This window comes from Nelusetta ayraudi, unplaced genomic scaffold (assembly GCF_046127955.1).
Source record: "Nelusetta ayraudi isolate G7.1 ecotype Tasmania unplaced genomic scaffold, CSIRO-AGI_Nayr_v1 ptg000082l, whole genome shotgun sequence".
NCBI lineage: Eukaryota > Metazoa > Chordata > Actinopteri > Tetraodontiformes > Monacanthidae > Nelusetta > Nelusetta ayraudi.
The window spans coordinates 2,339,424-2,351,969 of NW_027466132.1; the positions used below are offsets into that span (position 1 = coordinate 2,339,424).

Sequence of the window (12,546 nt, forward strand, 5' to 3'; positions counted from 1 at the left end):
TTTATCGGGGCATTAAAAAAAAAGGGGGGGGATGGCAGAGAGAGAGAGAACGATGAATAATGGAGGAAGCGCAGGGCGGCAAGTTTCTGGAGCCGAGCTCTTTGGTTGCCATGTGTGCCCCCACGAGAGAGTGTGTGTGTGTGTGTGTGTGTCTCTTCCATGTTTTGGAAGGCAGTGAATCTAGCAGGTTGGATCGGGCGCTCAGGTTCCTCTGCGATCGCGCCGGCCAAGTGAATTTGTTTAATTAGCAAACCTGGCAACCTGCACGGGCTCCTGGAGTGCTTGGCATGTGTGTCTGTGTGTCTGTGCGCGCTCATGTAGGTGTGTGTTTTGTGCGAGGCCCAGCCAACAGCAGACTCATTTGTAACACATCTCCCGAAAAAGCAGCTCGCCGCCAAAAAGCGAAATAAAAGCGAGACAAAACAAAAAAATATTAAAGTGAAAAACCCACAGGCCGCTCTCGGCGATGATGAAATCGTGTCAGGCGCCCCCGACCCCACCCCACCGAAGACGTCCGAGGTCGCCGTCGCTGCGGTTGGGAGCAAGTCTGGCCGCAGCGGCGACGTGTCGTGCTGATGAAATCGTGGGCAACGAGCTCCTCAGCAGGCGAGAGAAACAAAAGGAGTCCAGCGTTTCTGTCCGACAGAGTTTCTGCTGCTGCGGGTGAGAGGTGAGAGCCCCGCCCCCAACCCGCCTTAACGGCCAATCGCCAATTACCAGCTATTGTGCGCGCAGCTGATTGGGTTTACGAAAGTTGGAACCAATGGTCACATTTTAAAACACAAAATACAAAAAAAAACAAACAAACCTGGAATCTGTGAAAAAAAAAAAGACAAAGCTGGGACACAAACGCAAACAAGTCTGACGTTCTTTCAAAGCCTTTGTAGTATAAAACAATAATAAGAGCAAAAAAAAACAAAACAATCTTGTGCGACTCGGGAGCAGAGCGGACCCTCGGAGAGCTGTTTGTCGTGGGCAGAAGGTGTGAAGGACAACAGGGAAGCTGTGAGGGCGGCTGGCGAAACAACAGCCTGCAGTCGGCCGCCAGGCTCAGCAGACCTGCTACTGCGGACGAACGTGAAGCCGTTCGACGCCTTGGAAAATAAAATAGGATTATAGTCCGATTCATTTTAAAAGACCGGGGTGTCGGATTTACTGCCGTCCAATGACGAGGAATCCAATTTTTTTTTTTTACTGAAGATCCATTAAAAGCAGGGCTTCAGAGCCACCGTTTCTAAAAAATGAATCCTCATTTTGTAGATAATAAAAACAGAAGAGATATTTTTGGGGACTTTTGCAAACTTAAAATGTAGATTTTCGGTTGATTGTTCCAACAGAATGTTTCTGCATTTCACAGCAAAATTATCCCTTTAAATGTTAATAAACGGATTCTGCTCTTGGCTGGAGACTTATTTTTCAGTTTGCGATGCGTAATTTGCAACTATGCAAATATGAACGACTCATTAGCGCACAAAAACATTGTAATTGTTTTATTATTATTTTTTAGCAACATCATCTCATCCAAATCCTAAAATATTTTATTTTCCATTTCAAGCAAGCAGGTGTGTTCACATGTGCCACGCCGGTCCTTTGAAATCAAGTCCTGCTGTTTGTCGCTAACGCTAACTGACATTTTGCCACGTAGCGGCTCAAACACCTGTCACCTGTGCATCTGTACACCCAGTGGCTGCTTCATTTAAGGGAGCAGTTCATTGGAAACGATCGTCGCATAATTGAAATTCAAGCAGTTTATAATTTCTCCCCCTCAGACCGAGGCGTCGGGCCCGGAGCCAAGAGCTGCCATATTTGTCTCCCCCCCCCCCCTCGCCGGGTTTTCTCCACTTAAGCCGAGGTGCAAACGGCACAAACGGCAAACTGACAGCCGGGGCGCAGTGGGAGGGGTGGTGGTGTTGGTGGGGTCAGTGCCAAACAACCATTAGAAGAAGCAGGAGAAGAAGAAAAAGAAGAAGAAGAAGAAGAAGAAGAAGAAGAAGAAGAAGAAGAAGAAGAAGGAGGAGGAGGAGGAGTGCATCTGCAGAGCGGCACCTCAGATTAGCCAGCCAATTACAGGTGTCCGCCTGCTGGGTTTGGCAGCGCGGAAATTGGCCATCGGCTGCCTTTGTCTGCTGCGACGCCGTCAGAGTCGCAGAGCACGCACACACACACACACGCGCACCAGCGTGCACACACACACACACACACACACACGCGGAGGGTGATGCTTTTCTCCCCCTTGCTGCACTCTCTGTTCCTGAGTGAGACTGACCGCCGAGACGTCCAGCAGCTCGGCCGGGAGTCCCGGTGCCAGAGCCGCCCAGAGGCCCCTCCCCCCCCTTCGCCGCCGCTCGTCCCTCTCTCGCCCTCCCCCCTCCACCCTGCAAGCGGTGCATTGTGTGAACACGGTTGCAGTTCTCCCTCCCTGCCCGGCGGGTGATTCCGTGCTGCGATCGCGCCTCGCTTCCTCGACTCAAAGGGAAGAAAAAGGAATCTCGTTGTTGCCGTTGGGCATTAAAAATATATAACAAAAACAACAACAACAACAACAACAAAAAACACCTGATGTATCCGGAACTTCCAGGCTGCCTCCCTCGGCCCGAATCACGTGCATCGACTCTGTGAGTACCGCTGTCGTCAAGTCTTGTTAAAGGTCCAGTGTGTAAAAGTTTTAAGGAAGCCCGAGAAGCTCAGAATTAGAAATAGAATGCCTTTATTTATCCCACGTTGGGGAAATATAAATAACTACAGCAACATGTCGTGCAGTAGAGAAGAAAGAAATGCATCAATTAAAAATAAATAAATAAAATGATCTATTTATACTAAGTAGTAGGGTAAGAATGGAAGGAAACATCCACTATTCACATCTATATGCTCAGTGGCATATTTTTATTTGTAATTTTTATTGAGTGCAGTTGTACTTGTATATCGCTGTCTTACTGTTAAAGTCCACGGCTGCTTCAAACGTGCATGTCGGCCACAAACTGCATCTCCCAGCATGCCGTGTGATTTTCCCCGACCCACCGAGACCCGCAGCCACGGCCGGGATTTGCATCTGCAAAATTTGCATCTTATTTCCTTAAATAAATTCCGCCGCGCGTCTTCGTTTCTCAACCCGCTGAACTCAAAAGCGCGGACGTCAACGACGCTGACGCCGACGACCGAGCGCTCGCGCACGGTCAGACACGCTGTTCGACAACACGTGAAAGAAGCCGCGCGGCCCCGGCGTTTTCACGCCCGGCGAGCTTCTCGCCGAGAGGCTGCGACGAGGCTGATTGGAGGCTGATTGCTGCTGCAGGCCCACTTCTTCCTTCTGTCCTTTTGCAGGAGCGTTTATTTCTTCTTCTGACACGTTTTTTCTTTCTTTTTTCTTCTTCTGCCGTTTCTACTTTTTTGTGGAAGCAGCCTTCCCGCTGCCCTCTTTATTAGCGAGGTGCTGCTCCATCACTCCCCGTTGCCATGGCAATGTCCTCTCCGGCTACAACAGTGAACATTGCATCTGAGTGATGCCAGCCTGTGCGTGTGTGTGTGTGTGACAGCGCTCTATTCCTTTGAGTCCTGTTGTTGAGGACCTCCAGGGGGGGAACACAGAGGAGTCCCGCAGGTCCACTCTGGACATGTACAGCTGTGCATGTATGCGTGTGTGTGTGTGTGTGTGTGTGTGTGTGTGTGTGGGAGAGAGAGAGAGAGAGCAGGCGAGCGAGCGAAGTGGAATCCAAACCCTGGGTTGTCGAGATGTAATAAATATCCCCCAGATGCGTTAAGACGGGCCGCCATTGCAGAAGTGTTTTCCAGCGCCCCCTCCTGGTCTTTCATTACTTATCCGCCGATCGATCAACAGACCTCCTCCAGTGCCTCCCGTTGACGGAGCTCTCATGTGTTGCAAATGGATCGGCGGCCGCAGCGACTCTCTGCAGCGTTCTTTCACGTGTATATTTTCAGCGTCTACTTTACATGAAGCAACCAGGCGCTGAATAACGAAAGTTCACCTCTACGACTCAGCTCCACCACTTGCGATGGAATTGAAAGGATGAAGATTCCACATGATTTTTATGTACGCTTTGTATTAATTTGTACGACAGATCCCTTTACATGTTGCATGCTGGGCAGAACCTCCAGGGGGCCCTCGGCCCTTTGCTGTGGCCTGCAGGCTCAAGACGGACTGTGCCCCCCCCTCCTCCCACTTCCCACCGAGCGCTAATGACTGCTATTAGACTCCAGACAGACTAAAGTTAGCAAGGTTTTTTAAAGGAGATTTGAGGGACGTTTACACTTTTTTTTCTTTCCATCTTACAGATTTAGAATACATAATAATATATTATAATATATAATAATCCCAGCCGCTTCAAATCTCTGGGCCTGGTAGAGAACGTCTGAGGACACCCCGGCGCTCATTAGGCACTCATTATGAGGGAGATGAGAAAAAAAAAGTTCTTTCACATTGCTCAACATTTCTTCAAGGGTGTGTGTGTGTGTGTGTGTGTGTGTGTGTGTGTGTGTGTGTGTCTCAACACACACACGACTTTGTCAAAGAACACTGGACATGGCTGGGTTTCCCCGCTCGGCACCTCCTCCACAAGCCTTCACTCGTGGAAGCTTTCTGATTAAAAGGAAGGAGGCAGATGTTGCTCGGCTTCGCCAAGCGTTACTTGTATACGAGCGGGTGAGGAAGGAGGTCGGGGGAGGGAGGTTGGGGAGGCACAGCTGCCGGCGGTGAGCAGCACGGTCCAGCAGAGGTCCCGCCGGCTCTCTGACCTGGTTAATAATGAAATTAGAACCGGAGCGACGAGTCACCGGAGCGAAGCTGGAGGAAATTTCCCGGCTTTTGCAGCTCTGAACCGGCAGCGGTTGGCCGTTACGACCCCCTCCCCTCTCCCCCGACCCCTGACATCCGACCCCCTCCGAGTAAGTAGCGTCTCTTTCTTCAGTTGGTCCATCTTCTTTCGTTTTTTTTTTTTTTTTTTTTCTGTGACAAGCCGGCCCATCCGATGTTGCAGAAATAGAATTTCTGCCCCCTCCAGGTCACTGAAAGAAAGAACCGATCCAGCTCAAAGGAGTCATTTGTTCACCTGAGCCGCAAATCTTCCCGGCGCTCTCTCCTGGCCGTCACTACGAGTCTGATTTTTCCTGACAGCATCTGAAAGTGGCGCACGAGGTGGAGGAAGGGAAAAAAAAACAACAAAAAAACAAAAAACAAAACAGGAGCCCGAACGGCACTTGAGCTTTTCAACCCTGCAGATGAGCCGACACCTGAACCTCCTCTCTTTCTCTTCCTCTCTCTCTCTCTCTCTCTCCCCCTCCCTCCCTCTCTCTGTCTCTCTCCTCCACCTGTCAGTAAACGGCGGCCGCTTAAACAAGCGCGCGCCCACTCGGTCAACAGCCGTCGGTCACGCCGTCCCCGCGAAGAGTCACATCGCGGCTCCGTCACCGCGGCTCTGTCGACTCCAGACGAGTCACTCAGCAACACGTCAGGGTCGTCCGAGGCAGACGAGGCTGACTCATGTCTATTTTTGGCAGTGGCGCCCCTCCCCCACTCCTCCCACTCCCCTCACCACCCTAACCTAACCCTCCACCCCTCGGGAAGGGAAAACGGAGAAAAGAAAAAGTTTGTGTTTGTGAGTTGATAGGCGAGCTCAATTTCTCTTTAATCAAGAGATCAATCGCTTAATTGATTCGCTTAATTTGTTAGCCGCCGCCCGTCCTGGTGATTGGCAGCCGCTCGAGTTGGTGCCAGACTCTCTCAGGTGTGAGTCGGATACCGAAGGCAGGAGTGTCACCGCGGAGGGATTCAATTCGAGCTAAGTTTTGATTTTTCTGTGTTCAAAAACAGGAAAATAAATCTGACTCCTGCGTTTTTCCAGCTGCACAAACCAGCACGCACACACTGCGGGTGAACTGAATCATTCAGAACCAGTAAGCAGTTGTTTCACCGACTCGCGAGTCAGAATTCTTCACCCGCGTTGACTCGCTCACTCACTCATTCCCCCTACCGCTAACTAGTGAACAGCGAAGAAGAGACAGCGACAGTCTGACATTAAATGCATCACGTGAGTTGGTCGCATCAGCACTGCAACAGCTCCGGCTCCCTGCAGCTCCCACTTTGCCTCCCTGCTATGAGGTTGTGAATGAACAAATCACTTAGTGAGTCACAAAACGAACACTTGAGAAAACGTTTCCTCTTGAGAATTTTATTTTTTTTTAACTCTTTTGTGTGATGAAATTGATAATTTCCCTGATTCGAACCAGCAGGCAGGCAATTGCACTGTTCATGGAAATCTCACCGGCAGACATCTGATTCATTTCCACATATGAAGGAGTTCTGAGAGTATCTGAAATGAGATTTTTTTTTTTTTTTGCACCTCCTGCTCAGGCGTTGATGTTACGGCTTACAGCTCCAATCTGGGCCATTCCAGAGGGGGTGGAGGAAAAAAAAAAGCCCTCCTCAAGTAGCACCAGGTCGTGTAAAATCCTGGCCCAGCTGCCACTGGCGGTTCCAGAGGCAGCTGCGGGGGTGTGGCCACACGTCCATTGGCCCCAAGTGAAACATCACTTTCCCATTAAGTGCCTCTGCTCACTTCAGAGGAGCCCTTTTTGGAGGAATTTTACAAAATTGAATCAAAAAGAAAAAGAAAAAGAAAGTATGTGGTGTGTGTTTGACTTTGATTCAAGTGGGCTGTAGTTCCTCTCTAAGACAGAGTGTTTACGTGTGGGTTGATAGCAATCGCTTCATATGTTTTGCTCATATTAGGAGAATAATTTAATACACGTCAGATTAAAACAGTGCCTCTGCCGTTGAGACTTCTCGGTATCTAATGTTTGACCCCTTCCTGCACCCAAGCAAATCCAAGCTTAACCTCTGGCTAGATCCAATTTGAGCTCAGCAATGCTAATAATTACCCCAAGCTAACAATAATCCCACAGGACGCGCTAATGCGAGCGATTAATGAGAGGATTAATCAGCCTGCCTGCCGCCGCCGCCGCCCATTGAAAGTTTATGGGATGTTTTGTGTTTTCACGCCGACGCCGCTCCTCTGTCTTTCGCTTTTTAATCCTGACGGGATCCTGAGAAGGAGCTCCGTGTCCTCGTTTCCTGACCGCACTCATAAATAAGCATTAGCGCCGCTGTTCCGCAATTTCTGGTGAGCCAGCCAAGCCCCCCCCCCCCGACCTGGAGACGGAGTCGCTCGCTTTAATGAGCACGTCACGGCAGCAAATATTGGCTCTGTTTTGCACAAAGGGATGACTCGCGACTCCGCCAGGAATCTTTGAAATTCCAGAAGAATTGCGAGATATTAAACATTTCTCTCATGTAAAAGGTTGGGGTGGGGGCTGGTAGGCAGAGCCTGGGTTGGGAACCGGGCTTTCAGGCGTTTGAATGCTTTCCCAACCACTTCCATGGCACAAAGCGCTGGCAGACTGCACCGTAATCTCCTCTAAACGCTTTTATTAAGACTTCTAATTGGAACCCGGGCTTTTTCCCCCTTCAAGGAGAACAGGCAGAGCAACAAAGGCGGGGCTTATTTGCCCCGAAACAAGGAAGCTTTCCTCATCCCGATACCTCGCAACTCCGCTGCGGTCCTATTTTAGCCTCTGCCCCCTCTCAAGACTTAGCCCTCTCCGATGTGCAGGCCCACGTTTAGCTGATTCTTGTGAGGGGTAAAGTGGTGGAGTGACGTGTTTGGGGCTAAACGGGCTTGTGAAGGCTTCCCTCGCTAGCCCGTGTTAGCAGCAATCACCCTTGGCTGCGGCTAACAGCCAAAGAGGGATTTAGCTAGTTGGGGCTAACAAATGCAAATATTTTTCATTTAACAAAGACTTTTAGCAGACAACCACTAGTGGTTGGTCCAGTGGATTAATCTTCTTCTCTTCAGAAATTGAAATTGTCTGTATACTGATGATGGTAGCTGTTTGGCTAACACAGCTAACAGAAAAGCAGCTAACCACATACTGACATCTTGGTAGCTGTCCAGCAAACGGTAGCAATATTTCAGTATGTTTTTTTGCTTTTTTTTTTTTTTTTATTGTTGTTATCCCATGTATTGGAAAATGACAAAAAGAGGCTAAGAGCCCCTAAAAGCCGTAACCGGGTGACGCATCAAGCAGCAGCGGAAACAAATTTCAGCGTATCATCCAACATCCAATGATGGAAGCAGCTCTGCTGCCATACGACACCTCTGATTAGGTTTCATAACTGCACAGCGTCAGACCAGAAAACAGGAAATCTCAAGAAACAATCACGTCTCAGCGTTGAACCCGAAGCCCCCTTTTTTTTGTGTGTTTCACAAAGAGCGCGGCAAAAACCCGCGGAAGTCATTTTCCCCTGGTTGCTTCCTCGGCCGGCTCGGCGTAGAATCGAATATTTATTTTATACGGTGAAAAGGGGTCTCTGCATTAATGCATCGGCAACGTCGGCGCACTCCAGCAGGAGTGCTAGAGCGCTACTTAAGCGAAAATGAGGAAACAGCCTTGGCAGGTGCGGATGACCCCTCTGTTTAGTGGCGGTGGGGATTATCAAAGGATTATCCGCCCGTAATTATGCACCCGAGGTTGACACGGCGCTTTCATGTTGGCACCGTGAGTGGCAGCGGAGCGTGTGATGAGGAAGTGAAGAAAGTGAAAGGGAGGAGCACGTGTGTGGGTGTGTGTGTGTGGGTGTGTGTGTGTGTGTGTGTGTGTGTATATATACAGTGTGTGAGTTTGCGTGTGGACATAAATTTAGACGAAATGAAGCCGAGCCGTCCGCAGTCAATAAATATCAAACGTCGCCGTCGAAATTCAAATTTTCGACGTCAACAAGGATCCGGGAAGGGAGACAGCGCCCCCTGTGGGAGAACACTCCACCACCGCCCGGTTTCTCGCCCATGCACTGACCTCGCGGCAGCTGCACCGCTGCGTCTCCTCCCTCCCGCACTTCACGTCGAGAACCAGCAGGGGAGCCGTTGGTGGGGTGGAGAGAGGAGGGTGGAAGCGGGGGGGGGGCTCTAAACTGTACAAAATGTGCAATCTTCTAAAGGTTAAATAGCCTTTTTATTTCCCTGCGAAGCCGTTCCACACTTCTTTTCTTATGTAATCTAACAGAGAGGCGCGAGAGGGGGGCTGACTGATGGTAAAAATCTGAAAAAAAAAAAAACCCAACAGGCGACGGGAACAAAAAGAAAAGAAGAAAAAAAATACAGTCTGACAGCAGATTTTTTTGGTCTACTAAAGACTAACTGCTTATTCTTCTCCTCCGTCTAGCCCCCCCGCTGAACACGGCTGATGCCGAGGAGGTTCTAGGAGACGCAGAGAGTCGGCCGCCGCAGCGCCACGCGACTGCTGGTAAGTGCCACCGTCGTATGGAGGAACAAAAGTGCCACGGCGGCGATTCGATGATGAAAAGGGCAAGTTGCCGCATGTCGTTAGTAAACAGTATCTGCCAGTAAACGCCACGAGAAAGCCGAGCGGTGATTAGGTTTAATCTAATTTTGTAGTTGCTGATTTAAAAATTACAATTTTCCATTTTTATTTCTTAAATGAACAAATCAGCATTTTTCTCTAGCGTGTCATGGTTTTGAAACTGGCAACCAGAAGTTCCACCAGGTCACATGACACACTGTAAGGGCAAACCTGATCTGTCCAACGATTAGGCTGAAAAAAATTAATTTTGAAAAGAGGAAAATTACCACTGCTTCAATGCGTACTAGTACTAGTTAGTACCAGGTGGAGTTTTGTATTTAATATTCAAGAATAAATATACACACAGGTTCAGTGTCCTGCTAAACCTCATTGACTGGCAGATTTGTTTTGTCCGAACAACTTATTTTTATTTATTTTTTTGTTCCCCCACATGACAGAAGCTGAGATGATGCGGCTCAGCCGACTGGACGGACCGGCAACTGACATGCTGTGCGGATGTACACAAAATGTTAGTCCAGGGTGAAAGCAGCCAATTAGATGGGAGGACGATGGATGTTGAGTCTCTGACTGGTCAAACATTTGACTGGGAGTTTTTCCAGCTGCGTTCAGAGACGACTTCCTGGTTGGGCGGCGGCGGTTCCCGGACCATCGGGGGCCCAGATGACAAGTGGGTTTGTGGATCGCCGGGCAGCGAACGCTGCTTCGCTGAACCCGACACGAAGGTTAAGAAAGTGTGCTGGCAGCTCCGCCTCTGTCTGCTCAGAGATGTTAGGGACAAACTGGTGGATTATAGTGGTGCAAGGGACCGTTTGACTGGGGGCAGTAGGACGAAACACATCTCACCTCACTGCTGGTACCACCACTACACCCACTGCTGGTACCACCACTACACCCACTAACATCACTACTACTACCAATACAACTAATTTTAATTCTACAGTTACCACACTATAGCAGTACCATCTTCCACTACAACTACTACCCCTCTACTACTACTTGACTACCATCAGTACTACTATAACTACCTCTAATATCACCACTATGGCTACACTAGCTTCTATTAGTAACATCACTCCCACAACCACTATGTCTAATGCCCTCAGTTGTGTTGCTACTACCGCTGCCACTGCTGATTACCATGACCAACACTACACCTGCCAGTACCCCCACCACTGATTTCTACGACCTCAAGTATCACGAGTACCACCACTGCTCATTTTTACCACTTTACTTTCCATCACATTTACTATTTCTATAAGTACTTATGGTATCACCAGTGCCTCAGATACTTCTACCACTGCCAACAGCTACTACTAATCTAGCTCTGACTACCCAACAGAGTTAAGTTGAAACTACTATTCCACTGCTCCCTTCACAAATATGTATTTTTAGTCGTGAATGGAAGTTGATTTTGACCTTTTGTTGGATTAGTGGCGTTTTAATAATTTAAGAAAGTTTTGAAGTTCTTAAATGTCTTGTTTGAAACTGTTGAGGTATCTAAAACCATAAAAAAAAAAAATTATTCGCCTGATATATATATGAAAGGAAAAAGTGAATAAAATAATATTTTTTTATTTCGTCCAACCACACAAGTGTCCCCGTAGAAAGCTCCTGGTCCTGGAAGCACCGCCAGCCACAGTTTTAGATTGTTAAACCATTTTATGGGGGTAAAGCATGAGATTCATTGGATGCCATGGATGTGTGCGTGAGGGCGATGTGGGTGTGTCGGTCGAGTCGGGGTGGGGAGCGGTGGGGAGGGGCAGTGAAAGATGCGTCGTGGCGGGACGGGTGTGAGACTCACCAGTTGTGGAGGAGATGTTGACGTCGATGCTGATCTCCGGGATGCCGCCGCCCTTCAGCGCCGCCACGCAGGTGTACGTGCCGAAGTCGGTGAACTTGAGGTCGATGATGTCCAGGTTGGTGGTCCCGGGTGAGATGTCCGGGTCCGTCTGCGTGATGACCATGCGCTCCGAGCTGCGCAGGGCGCGGCCGTTCTTGAGCCAGCTGAAGATCAGCTCCTCCGGGGGCGTGGCCTCCACCTGAAGCGGGACGGAGGGCGAGCGGGGTGGTCAAATCACGCCCGCCGCTACTCTGAGACTACTCGGCGTGAGGTGGGGGTGGGGGGGTGTGCGAGGACGGTACCTGGCAGGATATCTTGACCTCGCGGCCGATCTGGATGTTGTCGTCGTTGTGGTAGGGGTCAGGGGTGATCCAGAAGCGGCCCTTCTTCAAGGCTGCGGAAACCAGAAGATCCATTTCTTAATTCAAATTCCCATTAGTAGTCTTGTTGAAAAGCACATTTCAGGCTGCTTTATTGGCTAAGAATTAAAAGCCCCAATGGGGAACATTTAAAGCAGTGTTTCTCAAAGTGGGTGGCGCAGAGTCATGTCTGGGGGTGGGGGTGCGCGAAACACCGGGCGGGAGGGAGACGGGGCGCCTGGCGGAACTAATGTTTTCACGTCGGAACAATTAACAAAATGTGTTCAGCAGGTTGTAGCTAAGAAAAACCCTGCTCAGGTGCACAGGTTGGACAAATATTTGACAGGGACGAAAAGAAGAATTCCGGAGTCCGGCGGTGGCCACAGTGGTCTTTGTCGTTGAAAAATTTTCTTTCTCCAAGGTGGGGCGTGACAGAGAAAGTTTGAGAACCACTGCCCCTAAGGCCATGCAAGTCTATGGGGTCAAAGGTCAACTTTGTTCTGCCACTTTCAGGTTCATCGGGATCCCTCAAGACACAGCCACGTCAAATTTGGGGCTTCTAGAAAATTTTTCTTCTTCTAAGGTAGGCCGTGACAGAGAAAGTTTGAGAACCACTGGTTTAAAGGAACCTATTGGTGTGGAACGGAACAAATATGCATAATTGTTAGGGATGCACCAATCCCACTTTTTTACAGAAGAAGTAGAGAAGCAAGCTCAAAGTACTTGCTTTTCAGTAATCACCGATACCGAGTACTTAATAAAGTCAAACATTATTGATGTTTTTTTCCCCACAGATGTTTCCTCAGCATGTTTTTCTAGAACAACACTTGTCAACACAAACTGTCATATACATACATATACAACTGGAATATCTGTGTCATGGTATCAACACATATTTTATGAGTAGAGTACTCAATTCAGTATCGGTACCGATACCTGATACTGGTATCGGTATTG

General features: G+C 49.0%; 2 protein-coding genes across 5 annotated transcripts in view; one reads left to right on the plus strand and one right to left on the minus strand.

Annotated features, from left to right (window-relative positions):
- Positions 1-12,546, minus strand: part of LOC142900313 (MAM domain-containing glycosylphosphatidylinositol anchor protein 2) — a 150,122-nt gene that overhangs the window by 42,241 nt on the left and 95,335 nt on the right. For all 4 annotated transcript variants that reach the window (XM_076044525.1, XM_076044527.1, XM_076044524.1 and 1 more), the window contains exons 7-8: positions 11,533-11,624; positions 11,192-11,429 (exon numbers count right to left, since the gene is read on the minus strand). In XM_076044525.1, coding sequence (XP_075900640.1) covers positions 11,192-11,429; positions 11,533-11,624 — 330 coding nt within the window. The remainder of the gene's footprint in view (positions 1-11,191; positions 11,430-11,532; positions 11,625-12,546) is intronic.
- The window catches only part of LOC142900317 (low choriolytic enzyme-like), an 80,302-nt gene that overhangs the window by 7,570 nt on the left and 60,186 nt on the right, over positions 1-12,546 (plus strand). The window lies entirely within an intron of this gene.